At 40.5% G+C, this 25747-nt stretch overlaps 2 protein-coding genes across 5 annotated transcripts in view; one reads left to right on the forward strand and one right to left on the reverse strand.

Moving 5' to 3' along the window:
* antxr1a (ANTXR cell adhesion molecule 1a) overlaps positions 1 to 9919 on the forward strand; it is a 30500-nt gene extending 20581 nt beyond the window's left edge. The window contains exons 15-18 of one of the 4 annotated variants that reach the window (XM_015019998.1): positions 963 to 1058; positions 1174 to 1341; positions 2154 to 2234; positions 4795 to 6257. In XM_015019998.1, coding sequence (XP_014875484.1) covers positions 963 to 1058; positions 1174 to 1341; positions 2154 to 2234; positions 4795 to 5211 — 762 coding nt within the window. In that variant the 3' untranslated portion in view covers positions 5212 to 6257. Of the gene's footprint in view, positions 1 to 962; positions 1059 to 1173; positions 1342 to 2153; positions 2235 to 4794; positions 6258 to 6298 lie in introns of those variants that run through there. The other 3 variants (XM_015020023.1, XM_015020015.1, XM_015020007.1) reach the window with 3 other exon arrangements.
* A 111-nt stretch (positions 9920 to 10030) lies between these two features.
* On the reverse strand, positions 10031 to 24932 carry LOC106938128 (glutamine--fructose-6-phosphate aminotransferase [isomerizing] 1). The gene is made up of 19 exons (XM_015019984.1): positions 24825 to 24932; positions 23171 to 23278; positions 21716 to 21823; positions 21490 to 21615; positions 21324 to 21382; positions 21091 to 21225; positions 20948 to 21009; positions 20732 to 20811; positions 20535 to 20643; positions 19613 to 19776; positions 18348 to 18443; positions 17183 to 17280; positions 16901 to 17021; positions 16512 to 16669; positions 13735 to 13849; positions 13007 to 13134; positions 12497 to 12664; positions 11657 to 11818; positions 10031 to 10249 (listed from the first exon to the last, which is right to left on the reverse strand). Exons 1-19 carry the CDS (start codon positions 24829 to 24831, stop codon positions 10205 to 10207), a joined length of 2049 nt encoding a protein of 682 aa, XP_014875470.1. The 5' UTR covers positions 24832 to 24932; the 3' UTR covers positions 10031 to 10204.
* Positions 24933 to 25747: the final 815 nt, after the last annotated feature.

Consider the following 25747-nt stretch of genomic DNA (forward strand, 5'->3'; position numbering starts at 1 on the left):
CTCTTTGCCTTTTTTTTCCCGCTTGGCGAAAAATGATGCAAAAAAACGCAAAAAAAAAAAAAAAAAAAAAAAGAGCAAAAACTTCAGAGGTTTTATCAGAGGAGTCAGCGCAAGAGCCCCGAGTTTGAATGAGGGGGGCAGGAAAGAAAGAGAGTTAAAATCAAGATACAGACACAATATAAAAACTGTTAAATCTCAGAAAACTTTTTTTGTTTTGTTTTAGGTTAGTAAGGACTTCTAAGGTCATTTCATTTCGCTAAATATAATAGTTTTGAGAGGGATTTTTTTGGTATTTGTTAATAAGAATCTTTTTCATTTTTTTCTTATCTACTTTCTTCAAACACAGTCATTTTACCACTGACTCGCAGTTTGCTGGACCTTTGGTCTATTCCGCCTGACCAAATTATAGCCTTTTAGCCACATTATAGCCTTTTAGCCACATTATAGCTAATTTGGTGGCGTGCTTAGGGTCATTGTTCATTTGGACAAACCATTTTTGCTAAGAGCTTTAGTTCCCAGCTGATGTTGAGATGTTGCTTTAGTTTTTCCCCCCTGATAATCCATTACTTCATGTTTCTCAGTTGTATAAATAAATGATGTGACAAGGAGAGACATTTCTCTTTGCCACAGACAAGAAAACATGCCAATAAAATAAGGCAACCATGTCTCTATTAAAAGCTAAAGTTATGCAGCTTCTCAGCAGTAAGAGCAATAGCTAAAGGGCTTAAAAGCTGGAGCTGGAACAAGCTGAACTGAACACCATGGACAACGACAATGATGAGACAGAGGGAAAGACTGAACTACTATAAGACTTTATAAACATCTTTGTTCAGGCGCCAAGAAATGTGGAGGGAGGCGCTAAATGTCAATTAGCTTTATCGTTTGTCTGAATAAAGTGTTCCTTTTAAGACAACATAGAAAAATAATATTGTGCTAATCAATGTTTATCATCCGCTTCATAGGACGACGAGGACTTTGAAACCCCAAAGAAAAAATGGCCAACCGTAGATGCCTCCTACTACGGAGGAAGAGGAGTGGGGGGGATCAAAAGGATGGAGGTAAAATGCATGCAAATCTGATGCTGATCAAAAGTGAGGACCTCAGAGACAGGGGGTTGTCAAACATAAAAGATGTTGAGTGACAGTGCAATCACTGATTAAAGTTTGCCACCAGGTCCGCTGGGGAGAGAAAGGCTCCACGGAAGAAGGAGCGAAGCTGGAGAAAGCCAAGAATGCCAAAGTGAAGATGCCGGAGCAGGAGTACGAGCTGCCGGCCACTCGGGTTCTCAACAACGGCATGCAGAAACCTCCGCCGCCACACAAGTGGTACTCACCCATTAAGGTGACGCAGCAGCAAGTTTGCAGCAAATTCAACAAACCTTCCCATGAACTGTTGATGACTGAGAGCCGAATTACTCGGGGTTTCCAAACCTTGCTTGTCTGAAGTGAGATTAAAGCTTTTCCAACATTTCTCCTACTCTGGCAGATAGCTCTCACTCAAAACAACCCCGAAGAGTTACAGATCTCAACTGCTCATTATACCCAAAGACTTATGATCTGTGAAGTACTTGCTAAACAAAATCTAGCGTTTGTCTCGGCAAACATCTAATTTACTAAAACATTCAGAACCGTTTCATAGCTCTGCAGGGACAAAGCGTCTTTCTCAGCTGCGAGCATGTGTTGAGGATAAACGTACAACATCTGCTGAAAGTCATTTCATGCTAGTCAGGATGAGGATAATCAGGTATTACCGTGCTGTCGCATTGAAAAAGCTTTGAGATGTATGAAGGCAATAATGTCTGGTGACTGCTGGGATGCAGCGCTTTCCTTTAAGGCCAGCACGGGGTTAATGGAGTGAAGCGTTTCCAGTCAGCGGGGGGATTGCTAATAGAAGCCAGAGCGCTGTTGGACTTGACCTCTAGGGAGGAGGACTGCAAAGCCAGCAGTTTGGGAGGGAAAACAGCTGTGTTTTCTGCACACATCCCTGAAATATTTACAGTTTTTAAAAACTATGAGGAGACTCTTAGCACCAAATCCGTTTAAAAACATCTCAGAATTTGTTTTAAATTTCTACCATAAAAGAAGACTTCATCTGTTGCGTGTAACATTACAGTTTCCTGTTAAAAGTAAAGTTTGATCTTTGATTCTCTGCAGAGCAAACTCGACGCCCTGTGGGTTCTGCTGAAAAAAGGCTACGACCGCGTGTCTGTGATGAGACCTCATCCAGGAGACAAGGTAAAAACAAAAAAAAAAAACAACCTCAACGTGGATCATATGTCTTGGTTCTTGGGCCTTTAACCAAAGACGATGAGAATTAGGAATGAGTCTGTTGCATCTGAGAACAGCTGTCTGCAGTGAAGTGCGAACTAAAAAGCCTCATGGGAAAAATGCTTGGTGAGTTGAGATTCTGAGCACAACATTTGGCTGGAGAGTTCTGCAATGCAGGGCTGTCTGGTGAAGTCATTACAAAGAGGCCAGAGTAATTGCTGCAAGGCCAGCTGCAGTGGGACGGTAACAATGTGATGACATCAGAAGTTGGCAGCTGAGATGTGAAAAAATAAAAAGAGAGTTTGAGGGAATTTTGTTTGCGATGGTCCTTTACCGCAAGAGTTTACGTAATGCTTCACATTGGGTACGTCAGACGACGAAGTCTGTGAAGAAGCTCAAAGCGGTTGCAGTCTGAGGCATCTTCAGATCCTTTCCTCTCATTTCCCGGTTGCACATTTTAACAGCAATCTGACATAATCCTTAGGTAAATTATCTTGACCTTTTTGCTTAATTTCCAAAGTATGATATTAAACGGTTTTGACTATATTAAACAACAACCCATTGTACAGTCTGGACCCGATTTGGTCCTGTTGCTTTTACTGAGGGTGGCAGACAACTCTGTGGATGGTTCAATTCACCAGAGAACATACAGCTGCCTTTACCTTAAATGATATCCACGTGAGCACGACTGAGACGTGACGTCATGTTAAGTGGAAGAAACATTAGGAGCTGTGTTTCAAACTGGAGTTTTACCTACACTATGCCAAGCATATAGGGTGGAAATGTATATTAGCGAATCGAATGCCTGCATGAGACACCGACATCTGATGGCCGACCGATGGTGAGCGCTGACGCCGTGGCATAATTATGCCTGCATTTCATTTAACTGTTTACATCCGTCGCTGCCATGATTTTTACAAATTGTTGCGTGGACAAGTTTATTCACGTGTGACTTTAATTTCATGTCATTTCTTATTTAATGGAAACACTGCAATTGTGAAATTGTGTTGTTTTTTTTTTTTTTTACATTAACGGAATATAGACAAAGGTTTGTGCACATTTGTAGCGGAAACGCAGCTACACAACAACATGTGACTTACATGTGTGTCGTCTCAACATTAATCCAGCAGATCCTTCCTTTTCGGCTCCAAACTAGCACTATGTTGTTATTCTGCATCTGTTTTCTTTCTCTCGTTTTATTAGTTTTGTCATTTCATTGTATTTGAAACCAAAATGAACAATTTCCTGATTCTCTGGGAGCAGTGTGTAGGATCGCAACACTCAAAAAACAGACTGCTGGTCGTTTAAAAGTTGTGAGCTTCACATGTTTCTTTTTTTTTTTTCTTTCAAAATCTTTAGAGATTTTCCACTTATCTAAATCCAGAGTTTAGTTGCCTAAAGACAGAAGGCAACCATTATGATAAATGCTGCCATTTTTACAACTCATTTAACTTGCAACTATAAAACATGCAGTGAACTTATGCATCCCACTGTGGATACCTGGCTGCAATCCCATTAAATGTAGAATAAAAGCTAATTTTCTTTTCATATTTGACAAGTTTTAGTTTATCCTACTTGAAAGTACAGCTTTACATCAGTGAATGCCCAACGTGCTTTTTGAAATCAAAGTTTAGAGGACAATGTTTCTGGTTCTTCTCTATAGTTTACCAACAACTTTGTAATTATATAAAACTAGGAAGACTTCCTTCTTATAAAAACTTTAAAGAAGAACAGTTTAACCTAATTTCCTTAAGCAGTTAAAAACCGGGTTCTTATTGCAATTAGAAATTTCCTGTCAAGCCCTAAACTTTATGACTTAACCAAAATGAGTTCAGTGGCTGGAGGGTGGAAACCTGTTTCTTTTCCTGCCGACGGCCAAAGGAGAACTGAAGTCGGCGCTCTGCATGTGTTCATTTCCAAGATTTTTGTATAATTTTAGTGGGCGGCATATAAGTTATTACGTTGTCCTATTACAGTTCGGTTTAATTAAATATGCATGTATTGATGTGACCCTTTGAAAACACAAATGCAACTTGTAACATTCATTAAACAAAGAGTAATCAGAAAAATCTAGTTAGAATCATCACAATGAAACAAGATTTAAAACTAAATCAAAAAAGGTCATTTTATTCATATGACCAAATTTGCATACAACTAAAATGATTAATTTGTTATGACAACATGAAACAAGGTGTTAGTAAGATTTTACTTTTGGACCTCATGAGGTTTTTTTTTTTCACTCTGTGCAGCTCGGTGGGGTCGCATTGACCTCAAGCGCATTTTTGCAAAGTTTTATTTTGTGTGGTTTGGGGAACTGACGGTCTGATGGGACAACTCCGCACTCCTGCATCTCGACAGTGACATTTGTGGGAGGGTTAAAAGTTAATTCTGCATTCCTTTTAATGGCTAGTAGGGGGCAAAATCAAGACTTTATATGGAGCTATGCAAGTTTTTTTTTTTTTTTTTTTTTTTTAATGAAAGTGCATTTACTTACTCTAATAGAATATTTTCTGTCTTAAATTTTTAGGGTAGATGTATGAACTTCAGCCGCATGAAATCACAGCCTCCTCGCTACCCCAACTTTAACTGCCATCCCTCACCCATCTGCAGCCCCCCCAGCAGAAGTCCTCCTCCACCACAGGGCTCCCTGCCGCCGACTCCTGGCAGCCCTCAGTCATTTTCCTTTTCCCCGCTTCCATCACCGCCTTCAACTCCTCCTCCTGCCTCCCCCACTCCCTCGCCACCCTCCACGCCCCACCCTTACACGCCGCCTCCCAAACGAGCTCTTCCTCCAACCTCCATGTACATACCCGCTCCACCTGCGTCCCCGCCCACCCCTCCGCCCTGCGCGCCTCCGGCCGGCCCGCTGCCTCCTCCTCCACAGGGACCTCCCCCCGGGCGAGCCCCGCCACCCGCCCGTCCGCCGCCTCGTCCCGGCCTGTAGAGCCGTGGCGTCACACAGCAGAGACGCAAAACTGAAGGACAGCAGCGGTCAGTTTGCAGAATGTTTCCTGTGCTTTGAAGCAAGGACATGAGTCTTCTGCCTTGTGGAGAGAGGCCAGGGACACTTCCATCCAGCTATTTGTCTACACTGACTTTTGTACGCATCTAGCAGAACAGTGCAATTACTCAGATGCTTGAATTACACTCTACAGTCCATACGAATGAGATCATGCAGACCGGGTCAAGAACATTTGTGCAGATGATGCTCAGAGGTGCCACAGAACACCTCATGAGTTTGGATGAATCCTCAGGAGCCTCACGGACTAAAACGTCTGCACATTGTCGGCCCTCGACAAGAAGCTAACCTGTACTGGTCATGACATTAAAATGCATGCTTGTCAGTTGTAATATTTCTAATTAGAGATGAAACTCAGGCTTCAAATGTTTTTTTCTTTTTATTTTTTGGTTTCCAGCAGATTTACAGGAATCTGAAACTCCTTGACATTTGTTTTATGTTTCAGCCACTGCATGCAAAGAAAGCTCCCGCGAGCGTTGTGGTTTTACTTTTTTTTTTTTAATAAAATTTTCATTACATTTTTTAAAAATATTGTATATCTAAATAATTTTTTTTATAGAAAAACTAAAAGAAGAAACATACAATGGTTTGTGATTCATTTTACCTTTGTACCCAGTTGAAAGTAGCACAAGGACAAATACATGAACTACATTCTTGTACATTTACCACTAGGTTTCACTATCAAGGTTTGGAAGCTTAAGACAACAGCTGTTGTAATAAAAAGTGGAATATTTGCTCGATATAGAAATGCTTCAGCAGATCTGTTTATTTTTGTATGTTTTTTTTTTCTATTCAAAATATGCCACATATTGACAGTTTTGTCTTATCCCTTATTACCTTCAATCCATCCATCTATTCTCTCTGTATCCACTTATTGCTTATTGCAGGGTCATGGAAGGTCTGGTATTCTTATTTATGCCCTTTATTTTTGCAATATTTTATGATAAAACCAGAATGTGTGCAATCCCGATTAACTCTACGACTCTTCTATGTTCTTCCTTTCTTTCACCAGCAGCGGCAACATAAAGAGCTGATGCTGCCTCCACGATTTCACAGTCGAGAAGGGACTGAGTGCAGAGAAGCACAGAAGACCTCAATTACTCCCTGTGAAAGCATATGCAGGGCATGGCTAACACATTCCAGATGTCAATATGTTGCATTAATGTCGCATGCTGGAATGAAGTGATCTACCCTGGAAAATATTAGACTCCATTTAATCCCCAGGAAATGTGGACAAACTGCAGAAAAAAAAAGAAAGAAAAAAAAAAGCACTTGTCTTTTTGGGTTTTGGAGCTGGACTTTCTTCTGCTGATCTCCTCTATGCATCACTGCAGTCATGTAGCAGCAATTCATACAAAACGAGCCCCAAACAGTTATTGAGAGCATATGCTGTGCAGTACTTAAATACAATTTGCTCTAGGCTGACATTCCGTGTTAAAAGTAATTTGTAATATTCAAATTTCCATGAGCTGTAGTTGCAATCATCAAAATGAAGTGAAATAAGCTCTAAGCTACATCACTGCTGTGTGTCTCGTCAATATAACGAGCTTCACTTTTGGAATTGAATTACTGTCAAAGGTCTGCTTTTCGCTGATGTGACTTACTGAGATGCAGCTGTAGCCTGAATAAGTTAAGGACGATATAAAACCACCTGTGTCCATTTACTCGGTTAATTGCTGTGCCGCTTGTATCCTCTGGCTGGTGAAGAAGGGCCTGCACGCCGAGCTGCTTCACACAATGACATTTGTCCACGAAAAACTACCCTTTGTTGGAGAACTGAAACCATTTCTGCTCAGACTTATGGCTGACTTCTACAGCTGCTCTGCGGTCGCATGTGAAACCGTTATAATGCTGTGCATGTGCAGTGAAATCTTCCTGAAAACTGCGCTCGTCGTCACCAACAGCGTGGCCTTTTACCTGAAAGTCATGCTGAAGCTGAACGCATTCCTCCGGCTGGCGCTGTCCGGGGAATTTTTACCCCCACGGTCCCTGGACCGAAGCGGGCCCCCGAGAGAGTCCGCCCGGCTTTCCTCCAACACCTTCAGGAACAACGGCGCCTCGCTGGTCCGTGGCGAAGAACGGAGAGCTGCGCAGTGGTTCAAGTCGGTCCATGCGGTGCTGCGTGTCCTACCTACAATCTGCCGCCGTTCACTGTGCGCTTCTGCGACCCTCCCGGCCCTCGTCCACATGGTCCTGCCGGTCCCCTCAGCTGTGTGCAGATGCCTCTGGCCCTTCGTCTCCACCGTTACAGCTTCTTGGACTTTTTACAAGACCACTGGGGACGATATTTCAAATGCTTGGTAACTACAATCTGTGGTCCGTCTGATTGGGGTTCATGTACTTGAATTTTGAATTCATGTAGCTAAGAATGGGGGGGGATGTCAATTTTTAACACTTGTAAAATCTCTTAACTGCATTTTTAATGTGTTTAATTTTAATAAATTAGCTCATAAGCATCTTAAAGCCTCAAGCAAGATATTTCTGTAAAATCAAGCCTGCCCAGGTGTGACATGAAAGCTCAGTTCTTCGGTCTACTTTCATGTGTACTCCCATCCCTGCCCTCCTCATTTTTTAAACTCTACTTTCTCTTCAGCTATGTCTTTTACTTGGGAGAAGCAGCTGAACATTTAAGCCATAAATGTACATTAAAAAAAAACTGCATGGATTTCAGGAAACTGCAGAAAACGTCTGGAAGTGGTTTTAGACTAGAGAACCAGGGCAGACTGATTTATTGATTATTTTGAGTCTAGTCAAAAAAAATGATTTGATTTAATTGCATGGTTTTGCAGAACTGCTGCTTCAGGAAAAACAAAAAAAAGCTTGCCAGACAAACCTCTAATTAGTAATTTTCCATTCTTGACTATAAATCACTTTGTATTTTAGAAACTCGGTATGTTCTTCTCCCAAAAGGTCATGAAGGTGTACATATGGTACTATATACATTTTTATTGTTGCAGAAACAAGGACTTGAGTAGTTTTTCAGTTTGTAAAGGTTGCTGAGCCCAGGCGTATTTGGCACCACCAGAGGGAGGACGCGAGGACAAATTTCAATCGCTTTGTAATCGGGAAAGTTATAGTATGAGGTCAGACTACCAAGTCAGGTGATACAAGCAGAATATGGCATTTATTCATTCTACGAGGGCAGATGCACACAAAAACCAATAAGATGGAACACAATTGAATTATACCAGTTATATTCTCTAAACGTATGCTTCAGCTTTGCCATGAATACTAGCATCCATCGTGGCTCGGGTCATTCCGGGTCATTCAGTTTAATTTTATGTAGACGTTTATTCTGAGACGAATGTCTCAGAATTTATGTCTATCAAAATTGGTTCATCCACATCGTGTTTATGAACACCAATTTATCAGCTTAAACCTTCTGTTTGTCAGTTTACATTGCATAAAATAAAATTGCACCATTGGATTTCATCTTTAAACCAAATAGACACATTTATTGTATCTAATAGCATCCCACTGGTCATTTCATCTCACAAAAAAGAAAAAAAAAAAGATGAGGGTTATAAAATTACCTGCAACAATATAATCCAGTTTCCCATCTCCTCCCTCCCCCTTTTTTTTCCTGGCTCAGGACCCGTTAAGGCTTGATTGTAAAGGTGATAAATATCTTCAAACCCAAAGTTTGCATTTCTACTTCATTGCTTATTGGAACTGTGCAAGTGTCATTTTCCAGGCATTCGAAGGAAAAAAAAAAATCCCATGGCTCACAGACACACAGAACATGTATGACTTTCTGCTTCAGTAAGCACAACATGGTGATTGCGCTACGTAAACTGCCTGCTTTACAGGCCTAAACATGTCTTCATACATTAAAATCCAGCTTTGCTACAAAACACAGTGGCTAAACACAAAATATACATGTTTTGGTTTGTGATCAAAGCCGTTACACAGATTTTTGGTTTGATATTTGAAACAGTAACATTCACTTTATAAAATAAAGTACCCTGCATAATAAAACAAAATCACTTAAAAAGGAGAAAAGAGAAAAAAAATAAGTAAAAAGAAAAGTAACAAATGGTCCCAGTAAGCAATGGCAACTGTCATGGTGGCAGGAGGAGAGCTTCAACTTCAGATAAGCGACGTTTTCATCACTTCATTTAGTTGCAATTAAAAACAAAAGTCAGTAACAAGATCTCAGTAAGGCAACAGAAAGGAAAATATTATTGTACCCATACTATTACATAATGAAGATCAGTAACATACAAAAGGAGAGGGGAGAAGGGGGGAAAAAAAAAAAAAAATTTCTACAATCCGACTCGCAGTGCTACTCCCATATCCTCAGAAGAAAAAGAAGAAAAGTCCGAGATGGGAAACGGACACAAAACAGAGCTGCAATTATGAAGAAGCGATGACCTATGGCTTGGAATGATTCCAGTCTATGGTTTACTCCAGCCATGGAGTAAAGCGCTTTAAATCATTAGCTGCCAAGGAAAGTTATCCAACTAACCTACAAATCATTGCACTAAAAGGAGAAAATGAGCCAGGAAGCTCTTTAAAGTAACCGCTTGGAGTCGACGGCTTGAAAGAGCAGCTCCCACAGAGACCAATCGGCAACAAAACTTGCTCACAACTTTCTAAACACAAAACCGTATCCATATGATCACCGATATCTTAAAAAAAAAAAAGACAATGTGACAAAGATGCAAGCACAGACAAATCTTCACCGACGGTAATTTGACGAGGATGCCCAGAGTTTCTAAGGAATCGAAAATAAAATGAGTGATATTCAGAAGGGGCGCCTAAAATGTTGCATTAAAAAAAAAAAGCATAAGAAAAAAGTGACAACTGGGGAGACGCAAACAGGATGAAGCTTTCTCTTTATACGGATGCTCCCTTGATGTCAGTGTTTGAATCTGTGTCTGCCAGGTTTCTGTCGTCAGGCGATGGAGGGTGGCCGTTACTCCACAGTCACCGACTTGGCCAGGTTTCTTGGACAGTCCACCTGAATTCAAACAGGAAAATTTAACTGATGAATATTTAATAATATAGTAGCAAATACAACAGGACTTCACGTTGCCTTGAGTTGCTGGTCTTAATAAGGATAATGGGCCAAGAAGATGTTCACTGATGACTAAATGCTGCTGGTAAACTATAAAAGACAATTTAGCTAAATCTGTGAAGTTGAAGGAAAATGGCTTTTAGTTTTTTTTTTCCTCTCTCTCTTTACAAATAAAATCCTTAACAGCTGCATTCAGCCCTCCTGACTCAGAAGAAAACCACCGTTCGCCACAGTTCCAGCTGCAAGTCTTTTAGGGTTCGTCTCCATCAGCTTTGCACTTTTAGAAAGTGAACATTTTGCCCTTTCATCAAAAACGTCTGGACTTTGACGGGGTCACCCTTTGATACAAAGCACTGCTGCACATTTGGCTGAATGTTTAGGCTCTAGGGACCAATGCCCTGCATACTTTAGATGTTTCCCTTCTGTCACACACCTGACTTGAATAAGTGGGTGATTAGCACGTGTCTGCAGCACTTGATCCATTGCACGCAGAGTAAGTCATGCAATCTTTTGAAACAGGTGTACTGGAACAGAGACATTATAATTATCTAAATTATTCAGGGGAGTGGTTCCTGATGACTGAAGTTCAGAATCGCTGCCCTAAAGGGTTAACTTAACCTTCATCCCAGGCTCAATTTCCTTGCTGCCAACAGGTTTGCTCTCAAAGCTCCCCTCTGTTTCGCTCCAACTCTGCTGAAGAAAAGCATAAAGCATGCCCGCAGCAAGGCCAAGTATTCGTGGGCTTGCAGTTGTAAAGAATAAAGGCGGCTAAATATTAATTCCTGGCATATTTTATTTATTTATTTTTTTGGTAAAGGAACACGCATCATTTTCAATAACCACCTTGTGTTGGTCTGTCACGATAAAATCCTTTCAGGTTTGTGGCTGTCAGCACTATAGTTATAGAACTGCTTCAATGTATTTTTCATTCCTGCACAAAACTGTAATTAAGACGATGTCGCTGTTTGGTGCTTCAAAAGATGCATCAGTGTTGAGTACTGCAACGTGACCCGTCTATTTCAAAAAGACCTTTCCTGAAAACTCACCTTATCTTGCAAGTTTCTATCATTAAATGAAAAACTTTTTACATTTTAAAATCATCAAAATCATTTCACTTATCTGTATATAAACACTCGGTGTTTATTTCTGATGATGGCTATCTGCTATGTTTGTCTACAAAGCAGGAGATATACAAAGAAACTCCTTTGGAGTGTGCTGCTGTATAGTTTTTCTGGTGATAACTGAACGTTTTTAGCAAAGAGAATGAAAGTGGGAAGCTTTGAGGATCAGTTTGCGCAGGTACACGTCAAGTCGGTGGTGACTGAAGTCACGTTCTGGCACAGCACTTACGTCGTATCCTCTGAGGACAGCCAGGTGGAAGGACAGCAGCTGCAGAGGGATGACGCTCAGGATGCCCTGCAGGCAGTCCACACAGTGAGGCACTTTGATGGCGCGGGAAGAGTTTTTGATGGTTTCGTGGTCGTCTTTGTCACAGATCAAAATGGGGCGACCCTGGAAATCAAGAGAGGTAGGAAAACAAAAACAAAACAAAAAATGAATATGAGACACAAAGAGAGACTTCCCTGCTCAGATTACCGTCGCCTTTCTTTTAAAGCTGCATGGTGCTACATATTACCGCAGGAAATGATGTCATGTTATAACCACCCCTCCCCTGTGTGAACTGAAGTGAAGAATCAGAGGTGTGGCTCAAAAAGGGATTAAATAAGTGACCTCATGGTCACGTCAGGCTGAGGAACGTTTGATTGTGTGGCAGAGCTGCACAATCACGGTCGTCATTGCAATATCAATGCATGCAATACTGCAACTGCAAATGACTATTTGGATGCAATACTGCATGAATATTTTGCATGCAAATAATATTTTGGGCTGGTTGGAAGCCTTTTAATGCCATATGAGTGGCCCTGATAGTGTTGAGCCAAAGAGACGTGATAATGTGTGTTAATCACAATGTTCAGCAATAGTTACATGTTTTCCTGGTTTTGTGCCGCTCTGACATATACAAAGAAAAGGGACGCTCTATTACGAACGTGATTAATTGTAAATTTTGTCCGTTTCCAAAGAAGTTCATACACGTATTTAAACCAAGACCGCTTCGTTTCACGCAACGGTGCCATTTTTAATATTTTTTGTAAATATTTTCAACAAACATTTGGTTTAGATAGCCCTTACCTGACGTGCGACGACTTGTTGCAGGGCGTTCTGGCATTTGGTGTAGGTGTGGTCCCTCATGATGATCATGATGACGGGCATGAGTTTGTCCACCAGAGCCAGCGGACCGTGCTTCAGCTCTCCTGCCAGGATACCCTCTGAGTGCATGTAGGTAATTTCTTTGATTTTCTGCAGAACAGACACAGATTAAACAAAGATGAAGCTTAAATTGTTGTAAACCAGAGCCACAGATCTTGCGCAACACTTCTCCCCAAGGAGAAGACCACATAAGACTCAGCAGTTTAATACAAGAATTATTCAAGACTGAATTTTTTTCACATAATACGCAGACATTAAATCTAGATGGTTCCCCTGACACCGGATTTATTTCTAAGCTCCTTCCAAATCGCACGTTGCATAAATTAAACGCAGCATTAAAAAGCTCAAATGAAAAGGGAGGGGTGGGGGGCGGTGAAGAACACGAAAGAACGTTCTGATAAAGCTTGTAAGAATTAAGTTGGAACTGCTCACCAGCGCTCCTTCCAAGCATGTTGCGTAATGGTAGCCTCTGCCCATGATCAGCACGCTCTTCTGCTGGTACAGCTCGGTCGCCAACTTCTGGATCTCATCGTCCAAACTGAGAACCTCCTTGATCAGATCTAACAAACAAAAAAAAAAACAAAAGCAAGTTTTTTTGTCCTTTTCTCCTGAGAAAAGGGTGATTACGAGCAGCGGCACTTTGATAATTATTCACGTAATCTCCATAGAAGTGCATAATATTTGAGTAGATATAGATATTTTTAATATGCATCAGCTAGGAAAACATGGCTAAATATTTAAATTTATGTCTCATATACGAAATGGAGTTCATCACTCCATTTAATGACTGATAAATCTTTAATGTAAATATGTAATTTTAAGGTGATTTTGACCATCTGCAGCAGGTAGAAATAGTCCTCTGGACTATACAAGTTCAGTCTGTTGACCATTTATTACAGTTTTGTGCTACAATATGTGCTTCAGGTCCAGGAAGTACACAACAAGCTAAAACCCAGTAGTCTGCCTTCCCCTCCTCCTTTTTGTTCCATTCTTGTCTCTTTTAGTTTTCTCATCCAAGCGTCTCAGTTGCTTTAATAAATAACAGGCTCTGAAAATTCTTTCGTTTTGGTTCCTACAGCTTTTCTTCTTTGCATTTTATCCTTGTACGGGTTTAGGACTTCCCTGGCTGAACTATACAGAGTGTTTGTGTCTGAATCTACCTGGAAGAACTCTCAGGCCCTGGATTATTTCACGGCGTCTGGGCTGCATGGAAATTCTGTCATCGCACATCAACAGCGCGAACATGATCAGAGCCACAAACTGGCTGGTGTAGGCCTGCAGAGAGAAAGGGGGGGAAAAGGATTACAACAAAAGACCACAAAACGAGTTATATTTATTTGTTTTCACCTTTTTTTAATTATTAAGATGACTACAATGGGATGGTGGAATACCGTTGCCAGATTACTAAACACGTGGTAGTTTTCTTATTTTTCATCAACATGCTGAACCTGAAGAACTGAGCCTTTTGTGAAGCTCATCGTCTCCCTGTTTTTAATGGGACTGATGCTAATGCATCCCAGATGGGGAAGGAAAGGAGAAGCGGGCCTCGGCATCAAACTGCTCATCCTGGAAAACCTGATGAGTCCGTAAAATTAGGCTTAAAATACCACACTGTTCATTCTAGAAATGCCACGGGCTCAACCCCTCACACATCTGAGCCTCCAAGTCCACCGTCATCACCACCCACCCTCTGGGCGTGTTTGGAGACTTTCCATGCCCACTTGTGAGCTTTAAGAGAAGCCAAGTTGATTCACAAGACCCACCGGGCTAAGAAAAAAAAGTATGTAAGCAGTAAAACCTGTTTTTTCTCCTGATACCACATTAGCTACAAGCCCTCAGAAATCTGATCGTCTTTGTTGTCTGCAGTGATGTAGCAACTATATATTCTACATTTCACTATGTTTTAAGGGGTTTTTAAAGCACTGCGTGACAACCGTTCTCTTCAGATATGATAAGAAACAACCCTCCTCCTTACTGTAACTCGACGACAAACTCTGCAACCCTCCAAGATCCCAATAACTGCTGTTATGTAATTCATAAAGTGGACATCTTCCAAGCTCCGTCATCAGATCTGACAAAAGGATTTGCATCAAAGCGTTTAGTCTTAATTCGGCACTTTTTCCATGAATCTTGAGAAGAACAATTGGAAAAAAAAAAAAAAGAAATAAAAGTGAAAACTGAGTTAGATGTTCCTTGCGGACCCGATGAGCTGGGTTGTAAAATGTTTGGTGAAGGTGGGTCTATGGCTCTGCTCACGCAGTCATAAATGATGGCGTCTCTGAGGTGTGCTCTGGGGCTTTGGAGCAGCAAGACAATCCCTGAGCCAAGATGAAAATCTGGACCAGGAAAAGACCTGCTTCACTCTCTCTCTCTCTCCCTCTCTTTGCTTTCTGCACACAAACTTGACTGAGGCTTTCAGTTTTTTTTTGTTTGTTTTTTTTTGCTCTCAGTCCCAGCTGGAAAATCCTTGTGGTTATGAAAGTGAGAAGAGGGAGAGGCATAAATACCAGTGGAACCGAATTCACATGAGACAAGTTGATAATGTCGGGGTTCTTCATTCCTGCTCTGCTGCATTAGAGCGCAAGACAATGTTAAGCTCCAAAAGGTGGGAATCGATTGCCGATGTCCTGGATTTCAAACAGTAGTGATCAGATTATGTGAGAGGAGCCAAAAAGAGCAGGTCGCCAGCTAGATTAGGCTCAGTGTTAACGGGTCAGTTAGCTCATAAAGAGAAGGCAGAAGAAGAAGATGGTTGGTTTGTGGCTATGGAGCAATTTCTTTGTTAATTTGGATGATTACTTTGACCAGTAATGACCCATCTTCAGTTTTCAAGAAGAGGTCACCAAACTTCCCAGTGCGCATGAGTTGCTTCATTCATCCCCTGCTTTGTGTCCAAACCCACCTGAAGTGTTTGCTGCAGCAGTTAATTAGTTGCACTAATCCGACAACAGCACATGGTTTCCTTTGGAGTCAGTAGTTTGTAAAACTCGACAGATTTATGTTAGTGATGATAGGACAGGAATTATATTTTCCTAGTATGTCTTCCCAAACAGTGGACTGGCATCCAGATAGGCTCTGATGGTTATTCTACAGACTTGGCAGAGATTCCACATTATGCAGCAGATTTTAAACAGTAAACTTTGGAGATTTATTCACAAACCTCCACGCTGTGTCTGGTGGTATGATAAACCCAGCAGCTTGTCTTTTCTAATCACAGTTTTGGTCGTTTTAAGATTTTCAATAATTGCACCGACTGTAGATGCGAGGAAGTTCAGGCCAGTAGCAATTTTTTTAAGATGTCCTGATTTATGAAAACCAACGCATTAGCTTTCCCATCGTTCCCATTTTCCGAAGTGGTGCCGTACTGTGGCTGTTAGAGATTATGTGCGTTTTTAGCCACATAATCTCTAAGGAGATGCACAAATAAATGAGAGACAATAAATCAATGAATAGATCACTGAAAAATTCGTCCTCTCTTCTGAGATCATGGTTACTCCCCTGTATATGTATTACATCATATTTATACCCCGGGAAACAAGTAGTCATGGATCTAATCAACTTAAAAAATAAACTATAAATCATTATTATTATTATTTTTTCTTTTACAAGAATTGTTTGTAGTGTCAATTTTATAATCTGTTATTCTGTAAAAACAAACTATTCATAATTATTTTTTACTCGCCAAGTAGATCTACTCAAATTAAAATTTTGATTTTTCTGTATAAAGTATGGATTATTTTTTTGTCAACTAATCTTTGACCAACATTTGTGAAAAGCAGTGTCAAGTTCCAGAAAGTCATGGAGAAATGACCCATTGATCTGGATCCATTTCATACTATGAGCTCTCTTTCACTCTTTGCCTGTTAAAAACAGCAACACGTCCATGAAGACGGTGGTAATACAGCCTGAAGGAGCAGCTCTGGCTGTCCTGCTTTACCTTGGTGCTGGCTACTCCAATCTCTGGGCCAGCATTAATGTGGACTCCACAGTCCGTCTCCCTGGAGATGGAGCTCCCCACCGTGTTGGTGACGCCGACAGTCAGAGCGCCTCTCTCCTTACAGTAGCGCAGAGCCAACAGGCTGTCGGCGGTCTCCCCTGCAGGGTTGGGAGAAATGCTCTTTGTTAGGGAACTGATTCGGCCAGAAGCAGGACTCTGAGTTAAGAAAGCTTCATAAGAAAGACCGTAAGGGCCACCATAGAAACGTCACACACTCAGGTAAAAATAAACTCATCAATCCTCCAGACAGACAGCTCCTCTACAGGGAGAGCCGAGTACAGATGGGGAATGTGGAGTTAATCAGGTTCAGACAGCACACAGATCCACACCTGACTGGCTGATAAAAAAGCAGACATCGTCTCGGAAGACCGGGGTGTTTCTGTCCAAGAAATCGCTGGCCAGTTCTACCATGACGGGCAGCTCGGTGAGCTCCTCCAGAACCTGCCGGGTCTGAGAAAGGGATAAAAAAAAACACGTCAGTGTCCTTCTGTTAAAACGAGCCAGTCAAACTCAAAGCAGGGGAATGTGGTCAGACGTAAACCTCCAGCCTGCATCCACAAAGCACAGAATGTAATTATGAGTAAATGGTGACAAGCCGGGGTAGTACTTACAGCTACTCCAGCATGGTAGCTGGTGCCACAAGCAATAAGGATTAGTCGCCGACATCTTTGGATTTCTTTGATGTGATCCTTCAGTCCGCCCAGTGTAACTAAAAGCCAAATAAAACCACCCATCAAAGGAATCCCTGGCAGGAACTGAAATGATGCATTAAGAACTGTATGCAACAGCTACGCAAATATATCCATGTCCAGTCAGGAAATTAACATTTATTTCAATATAGTGTGATGGAAATAACAAAACAAAAAAAAAAAAAAAAACCTTTGTTGCTTTGCAAAAGTGTTCATGTCTCTTGAGCTTTGCAATATTTTATAACATTACACATTTCAGTGTGACCCAAAAAAGTAGTACATAGTAGTGAAGTGGGTAAAAAAATACATGGTGCTACAAATATTTCATTAAAAAAAAAAAAAAAAAAATCTTAAAAGTGAGGCCTGCATTTGTAGTCAGCCCTCTTTATTTTCATATTACTAAATAAAACACAGCGCAACAAATTGTCGTCATCTCATCTCATTAATAAACCAAGTTCACCTTTGAGTAGCTTAAGAGTATTAATCTACACAAATCTGGCTCTTGACCAGTAGTCATTTAATGTGTTAGCCAAAACCATGCAGTGTCCTCAAGTCAGAAGAGACTAAATTCAACTTCTTGACCTACATGTGTGAAACATCAAACAAAAACACTACACAATTCCCTGAACAAACCATTCCCATTGTGAAACATGGTGCTGAGAGCGTCATGCTTTTTGGGAATGCTCATTTTCCAGTCTGGACAGAGAAGCTCGTTAGTGTTGACAAAAGAATGATTGGAGACAATCGTGGGGAAAAAAACCTGTTTGAAGATGTGAAATATTTGAGAATAGCGAACAAGTTCATCTTGTGGTAGAACAATAACGCTAAACATTCAGCAAGAGCTACACTGGAGTGGGTTTGGATCAAAACATCCCAGCAATAGCAAGAACAGCAAGAATAGCAAACAACTTTGTTTTGCAAAGTTGTTTGCAAAACAAGAGGACAAAATGTTTGTTCTCTAGATTTGCAAATGTGTTGGAGAAATCCCCGAAAAACTGGCAACAAAATGTGTTGAAAGCTAAAACATTTAAAATGAGATACATCATCAGTGCACTTCATAGAAGGCCAATTTAACCAAATCTCTAACCTGTGTTGTTGTCAAAGTTGATTCTTCCTCTCATGGTATTCACCACAGACTCCGGCTGCTCAAAGATCTCCTTCTGCATGAAGGAGCTGTAGTTGCCTGAGAGATGAGGAACAGAAAATGGGAAAACATTTACTACACGAGCACAAAAAAAATAAGCTGTGATATCTTTAGAACATAGTTGATCTTATGGAGAAATCACTCTTATGTTCTAAGAAGTTGCCAACACTTTTGATTTTTGGATCCAACAACCTTGTTTTCACAGCGTTTCACTAAATGTTCTGACTTCCTAGAACTGCAGGGAGGCATCTCCTTCTCCTCTAACGTATGTTCAGAATTAAGATTAATTATGCAACTTTAAGGAAAAATCTAAAATAACAACAAAGAGGCTTAAAGCAGATGTTTTCGTCTCAACAATAACAAACCGTGACAGTCAGAAACTCTGCTGTTTCTTTAGCCTCTCTTCAACAGCAATGTGGGTCACGCAAAGTAGGTTATTCAGCAGAAAAACTCCAGAGAAGAGACAGAGGAGAGAGAGAGAGAGAGAGGCTGAGTAATGACAGGACCATAAAGGAATGTGAAGTGGAACCAACATCAGTTCTCCCACTGCCTCCTGCTGGACTATTTTGGAAAAGCAAAAGGGGGCGGGGGAAGCAAACATGATAGTTTAACCTGAAATTATTGCTGTGGTGAGTTCGCTTAAATTAAGATGAGAATGTACTGCTGCACACGGAACCGGCAGGAACTAGAGACAACAAAGTTCAAGAGGGTTCACCTTTATTTTATGCGACTTGTACATTATTGTTTCAAAACATTTTTATAGGTGAAAGCAACAAAGGAGAAGGAAAAAAGTGTGATTTTCATTTAGATGATTTACAGTGGATATTTGTGCAGTTTGATGAATGATAAAATGAACTTGTTAAAATTCTAAAAAAGAAGAAATATTCACTTACCAGGCTTAGTCAATAAAAGAAAGTATATTATACGCACATGAAACTCAGATTTTATAACAGTCATAAAATCATTTAATAGCAATTCATCTTCTGGGGAATGCAGCTAATGCAGAACTGCTTTAACTGTTTCACTGATAACACAGTTCAGCTGAAGGTAAAATGTTAAGGCAGCTGAGCTCCAGCGGCAACAAATATGCTGCACAGCAGGATTTTAGGGAAAATTACAAGGCAGTGTCCAGATGATTTATTTGCAAAGGATTAGCAATGGAAAGATGAGAGAAAATACAAAACACAAAAGGTTGAGCCTCCACTCACCCTTCATAATCTGCTGCAGCTCCATCTGCAGAGTCTGGATGGCGCGGGCCGGGTAGTCCCCCACCCGGCGCTTTATCCTGTGGATGGACAGCCGGCCTTCCATCACGGCGGCAACGTCGTCATCCTCCAGGAAGATCACCCGGTTTGTGTGCTCGATTACAGCGCTGGCGTTACAAGAGATCAACCAGAATCTAAATTAAACATTTCATTCTAGCTACATTTATCAATTCATTTAAAGGTTTTTTTGGCCTTTATTCATTAGTAATGTGCCTGGAAGAAAAGCAGGGAAAGAAGGGGGAGGACACAAACTCTAACCAGAGTTCCTGGTCTTGTTTAGCATGATACTTCCTCTGTCGAGGAGATGGTGTGGGAATGTTAGTCTTCTACCTAATCGGGGTGCCTTGTTCTACCTGTTTGCTGTGTCCACTACAAGGCTTGCAGCCAATTGTGGAGGGGATTTGTTGACCGTTTCTCTGACCTCCCTTCTGTGTTCCCAGGGTCTTCATTATGCACTTATTTTTTCCACTAATGTTTTCTAAAAGACCTCTGGAGCTTTCATAGAAAAGAAGGATTAAATCACAAATATGTCTACCTACTTTGAAATTTAGTTTACTTCTGAGAGCAAAATGTGCCACAAAGTTTTGTTTATGGATTTCAGAGTAAAGGGGTCAGACTACAAATTGCACCACTAATTTTGAGATTTTTACTGATAAATATTGTTTTAGAAGTATACATCTTTTTAGTTCCATTACACAATCGCTCACAACTTGTGTTGATCTGTCAAATACAATCCTAATACATTCACGTTTGTGGTTCTAATGTGAACATTTGAAAAGTTTAAGGGGAATATTCGCCAAGTACAGTCAGCAGTGGAAAGGGGAAGACTGCTCTGGTTGATGCAGCAACACAGGCGTCTTCTTACCTCGCGTCAGATGCAAAGTAATACTCCACAGCTTTCTCATCCAACGGGAACAGGCAGGTGTCCTGGTCTGTCCTCGGCAGGGAGCTGCAGCTCTTTTTCTCTTTTCCAGCTGTCGAAATAAAACAATTAGGCCTCTGGTTCCAAATCTTCCTATTAAATTTAACTTATTCGGACTAGAAAGAGACGAGACTACTCACAGCAGCGGTAGAGCACTGGAATATGATCGGTGGACAGCTTGTGATCACTGCGCACTCCCATCAGGAGAGGACTTCCTCTCCTGCACATAAAACATGTTACACGAGTGAGAATTTTACCGTATGTAGGTCCCCAACTTAAGCAAAGAAGTAGAGATGTTATATCGTCATGATTAAAATAGAGAAGTTTTTATTGTCATATTTTCCTTGCATCAGTACCTTGTGCCAATTGCCTCTCCAGGGTAATGGACACTCTTGAAAACCAGGGCAAAAGCTCCTTCCTGCCAGGTAAAACCCAGGTCAACATGTTAAGGAAAGCATTGTATCTCTAATTGCGCATGTTTTTAGTAGCTTTCCCATACCAGCTGCTGGATCACACGCTCTACCAGTGTGGCGAAGTTGATGTCGTCACTTTCCCGATTGTCATACATGTACTTCACCAGCTTGGCGATGGTCTCAGTGTCTGTCTCCGACTCAAATTCATAGCCTTTGCTCTCCTGTGGAATTAATGCGAGTGGACGAGTCGGTTTTTATGAGACAAATAAAATCAGATCGACTTTTGTCTTATTTTGCAACGCAATAAACATTTGCTCACCAGAAACTTCTTCAGGTCCTTGTAGTTGGTAATAATCCCATTGTGAATCACAATGAACTCTGCAAACCAGAGAGAGCGTCGTAATGTTTATAGATCCGTGACAGCTGCACGCAGTTCAAACGATCTGAGCTGGGCCGTTTAGTTTGACCTTTGTGAAACAACTGACCATTGTTCTTGTCAGATCTTTGCGGATGACTGTTGACTGGGCTGGGAACGCCGTGGGTCGCCCAGCGGGTGTGAGCGATGCCCAGGTGAACATCAACTTCAATATCCAGGTCAAGATCTTGCTGTTCTAGAGGTCAAACAGAAAAAAACACAACGACAACAAGACATTTTAAATGCCCCATCGTTCTATGACTGACTGTTTCGGAAAAAGCTTAATCTCAGCTTACTGTGAATCTCCTCATCGAGAGCCTTAACTTTTCCACGCTGCTTGATCAGATGGATAGTCTTGGCATTCGACTCCCAGTCCTTGCTGTTGCCTCCATCGATGCCGACACCTGGCAATAAGAGGAAAAAACAAAGTTCGTAATTAAATGCCTAATAAAGTACCTTAGCAAATTACATCTAGACTCTGTGGTTAAGGATTCATCTGGAATAACTGCAGCTCAATATCCAAACACTGTTTGCCACAATAAACTAATTCAATTTGTTTATTCAATAAACAAATTCAATTTGAATTTTATTTGAATTGAATTTGAATAAATTCAAATCTGTGCAACAAAGCACAGACTTCACAAAGTCTGTGCTTTGTTGCCCAGACTTTGGTTTAAAACAAAAGCCATGCTAAAGCCAGTGCCTGGAATCAATATCTAATCGTCATTAAAACTGCCCTAAGTGGGGCGCGGTTGTGGCGCAAGAGTAAAAGCACGTGACCCACATATGGAGGCCTTAGTCCTAAACGTGGCCGTCATGAGTTTGAGTCCTTTGCTGCATGTTTTCCCCTCTCACAACCCGCTTTCCTGTCTGACAACTGTCAAATAAAAGACCACTTAGAGACGAGAAAACCTTTTTTATTAAATGGTCTAAAATGAACACAGCTGGTTATTACAACAGCACACTGCCTTCAGAATGAAAAAAAACAGATTATCATTAAGCCTTTGAAAAGCCCTGACCTTAACTATACTAAAAATCCAGAACCACAAAACTAACCACAGAATCGTACAAAATCAGCTTGAATCACTTTAAATTAAACACTTTTTTTTAAGTGAATAACTATAATAAATAAACTTGTAGATGGCAACAAAATCCATGTAATCAAGGTGCTGAGACATATTTAACCAAATATTAATATTAGTATGTTTGAGCTTGTATGTATGTTTGTAAAATTTTCCTTAATGAAAACGTCGATAAATTAAAATGTGTGCATCTTCTTATTTTTAGAATTCACTTAAGATGTGTGTTGCATCATCATCCCACATTGACATACAGACCAATTTAAATGTGTTATTAAAAGCCATAAATGGATAGCTGAATGAGTACTTCAGTCAATAGAAGCGGTTTTTAAGTCTTGCTGAAAGCTTGAAGCCCTGAACATTATGTGCAATCTTTTCTCATATACACAATGCGTATGGTGTACTTCTTATATCCAGAGTGCACTTGTCTTTTACACACTCCCCAGTACACCACTAGATCTCAGACTCTGAGTTCTTTGACATATGAAAAACAAAAACATTTTAAACAAATTCTGCTCGAAACCAGGAGCCACACCAGTCTAAGACCTATTTTCCCATATTTCAAAACATTATTTTAAATTTGATTGTTTGAAAGTTTCAAACAATGAGACACAATTGCCTGAAATGGAAAAACAAAGTTGTGGTTATTATGTCCTTCCACCATCTCTTTACCTGCTGAGTCGTAGCCTCTGTATTCCAGGCGTCTAAGACCTTTAAGAAGGATCTCAAGGATGTCACGGCGTGTCCTTGGCACATGGTAGTTGAGATAAGCAAATATTCCTGAGAAACGGGAAAGAAAACAAAGAGATTACGGTAATTAAGCAAAATGTTTGCTAGGCTAAAATACCTACATCAGGTGGCAGTGATAGTGGTTGTTCAACAGGTGGTACAAAGCTTTTATCTCAGTGATGTACATATAGAGCCAAATTACAACAAAACGGGTCCAATTCATATTCACAGTGTAAATACAATTCAAATACAGTGAGGAAACATGTTGGATATTCTCTCTGACAACCGACATTAATATTTCTCAAACAAAAATTGTCAATACATGACCATTACATTTGGGAAAACTCAGACTGGTAAGTTATAAAATTGTAAGTACACAAATTGTATTCCGTTTTTGGCGAGTACTCTGAGTCAAATATTTGAAATTCAACCATTTGTCAACGTCAGCAGACTTGTGAGTAATTCACAAGAGACCAGTCTTACAGGAGTCTAAAAACAGACATTGCTTTCATCTTTGTTTGCCTTTACAGAACAGGATGCAGAAGGTGGGTCAGTGACGAAGGCATTTTAACAGCGGCATCGGGAAAAATCTTAGTCCGAGACATTTTGATTTTAAGCCATTTAGTATCAGAGCAATAGGTTAATAAAGATTTCACTCTGAGACCGTCTACATTTCAGTTCAACAGCTTCCAGAAGCAAGGACACAATTCATGGCCTGAGGAGAGTGTGAAATTACAAAGAGTTTCTCAGCTATTCAGGCACAGATAAATGCAAATCTTGAACTTGGGAGTGGGGGAAAACAAGCTTGAAAACAGAGACCTCATTCAGCATAGCAAGAGATGGACGGAAGAGGTGAGGGGCAGGGAAAAATAATAAGTGACTCACAGGAACAATCTTTGACAAAGCATTGAGGCTGAAAAAAGTAAACGGTTAATCCGAGCAAAGTGGTGGCAGGTGTCAATAGGAAAAAATAGAAACGAGTTTTTCAGGTCCTGTTGGTCTGCTCAGATTGTAAACACAGGTGATGGGAGACAGGTACATGAGCGAAGAAACATACTAAAGAAACGAGCTATAGACGAAAGCATTATATGCAAATATGTTTCTCTTTAACATAATGCGGGTGGGAAACATGGCAAACAGAGCTACTGTTTTCAGTTTCAGGACAAAAGCTATTTTTAGATTAGATATGAACATAAAAGGTATTCCCAATCATTTTAATCAATACATAATGATAACAAAATAGCAAGTGGAAAAGTTAGTACGCGTCATCGCAAGCCCCATTAGCTATCTGACGTTAGACGGAAGAAAGCAGGAATTGTACTTATATTAGTCTTACTCGCGAATACACACACAAAGATAGCTTTCATGTCAAACGGAACGAAAAACAGCAAAGAAATTACTGTTTTATATATAGCTGAGGAGCAGCATCAGTAACACCAGCTCATGTTCGCTAACTGGACAGTTAGCCACCCAGCTAACAGCCACCACACTAAACAAACAGTCGATACCGTTTTATTTTTGTCTGTTTTCACACCCATATAAGATATGATAGCGTAACATTCTAAATGAATGATACACAAGTACAATAAGCACTCACCACACATGACTGCAGCGCTGTTGTGAGATTCAGCTACTCAGGTCTAAGGAAGCTGGGGACGCCTGTCAGTTAGCCTCGCCCCCTTTCCGACTCTCCTGAGCTCGAACTGCCTCCTTCAGCCCCGTTTTGATTGGTCGACGCGACTGCTAAGGCCGACCTCCTTCTTCAACAGCAGCATCTAATTGGTCAAGCGTCGTGTCAGTCTGGTTGCGCCTACAAACACGTATATACTAATGACGTGGCATGAGGATGAAAAACCGACATCACCAGTAATGGGATGACTGGACTTCCTGTCTGCATCCAGCGGCGATGAAACTAATTAATAAACCATTAGTGTAATTAATTGTAACGCGCAAATTTCTAGGCTAACAAAGCGAAAGACATTAAACCCATTATTAGAATTTGGACCATCGCCACTCAGAGCATTTCAGTTTATTTCAGTGATTTTACAAATTCTATCATTTTTATTTTAGACAGTAGCCATATTTGCAAAGTAGTAGAATTTTATTTTTTTTTACATAGAATTATATCGTAACACATACTTGAAATTTGGCTAAATTACATTTTCTGTGTCTAAGTCATATTTTAGGCCCTAACACCCTAACATCTGCATGCACAAACAAAGCAAAACACTCAAACACAATTACATACACATATGCAAATATTCAACCACACACCTACATTGTACACGCTAATTTTAGTATGATTACCACAACAATATTGAATGATATGAATATTTTCAGACATTGTATTTGACAATCTCACACTAAAGTGTTTTTCCAAGACAATGGATTCAATACACTGAAACTACAATCACTACAATCCTTGTGGTTGGGGTTTTGGTTGTAATGGCCTCCCCTTTCTACAATATAATAGTCTTGCACCACATTAAGTTTTGGCAATTCTTAAAAAGTAATTAAAAG

This window comes from Poecilia latipinna, unplaced genomic scaffold (genome assembly GCF_001443285.1).
Source record: "Poecilia latipinna isolate Pla-1442-1.1 unplaced genomic scaffold, P_latipinna-1.0 Scaffold82, whole genome shotgun sequence".
In the NCBI taxonomy this organism is placed as follows: Eukaryota; Metazoa; Chordata; class Actinopteri; order Cyprinodontiformes; family Poeciliidae; genus Poecilia; species Poecilia latipinna.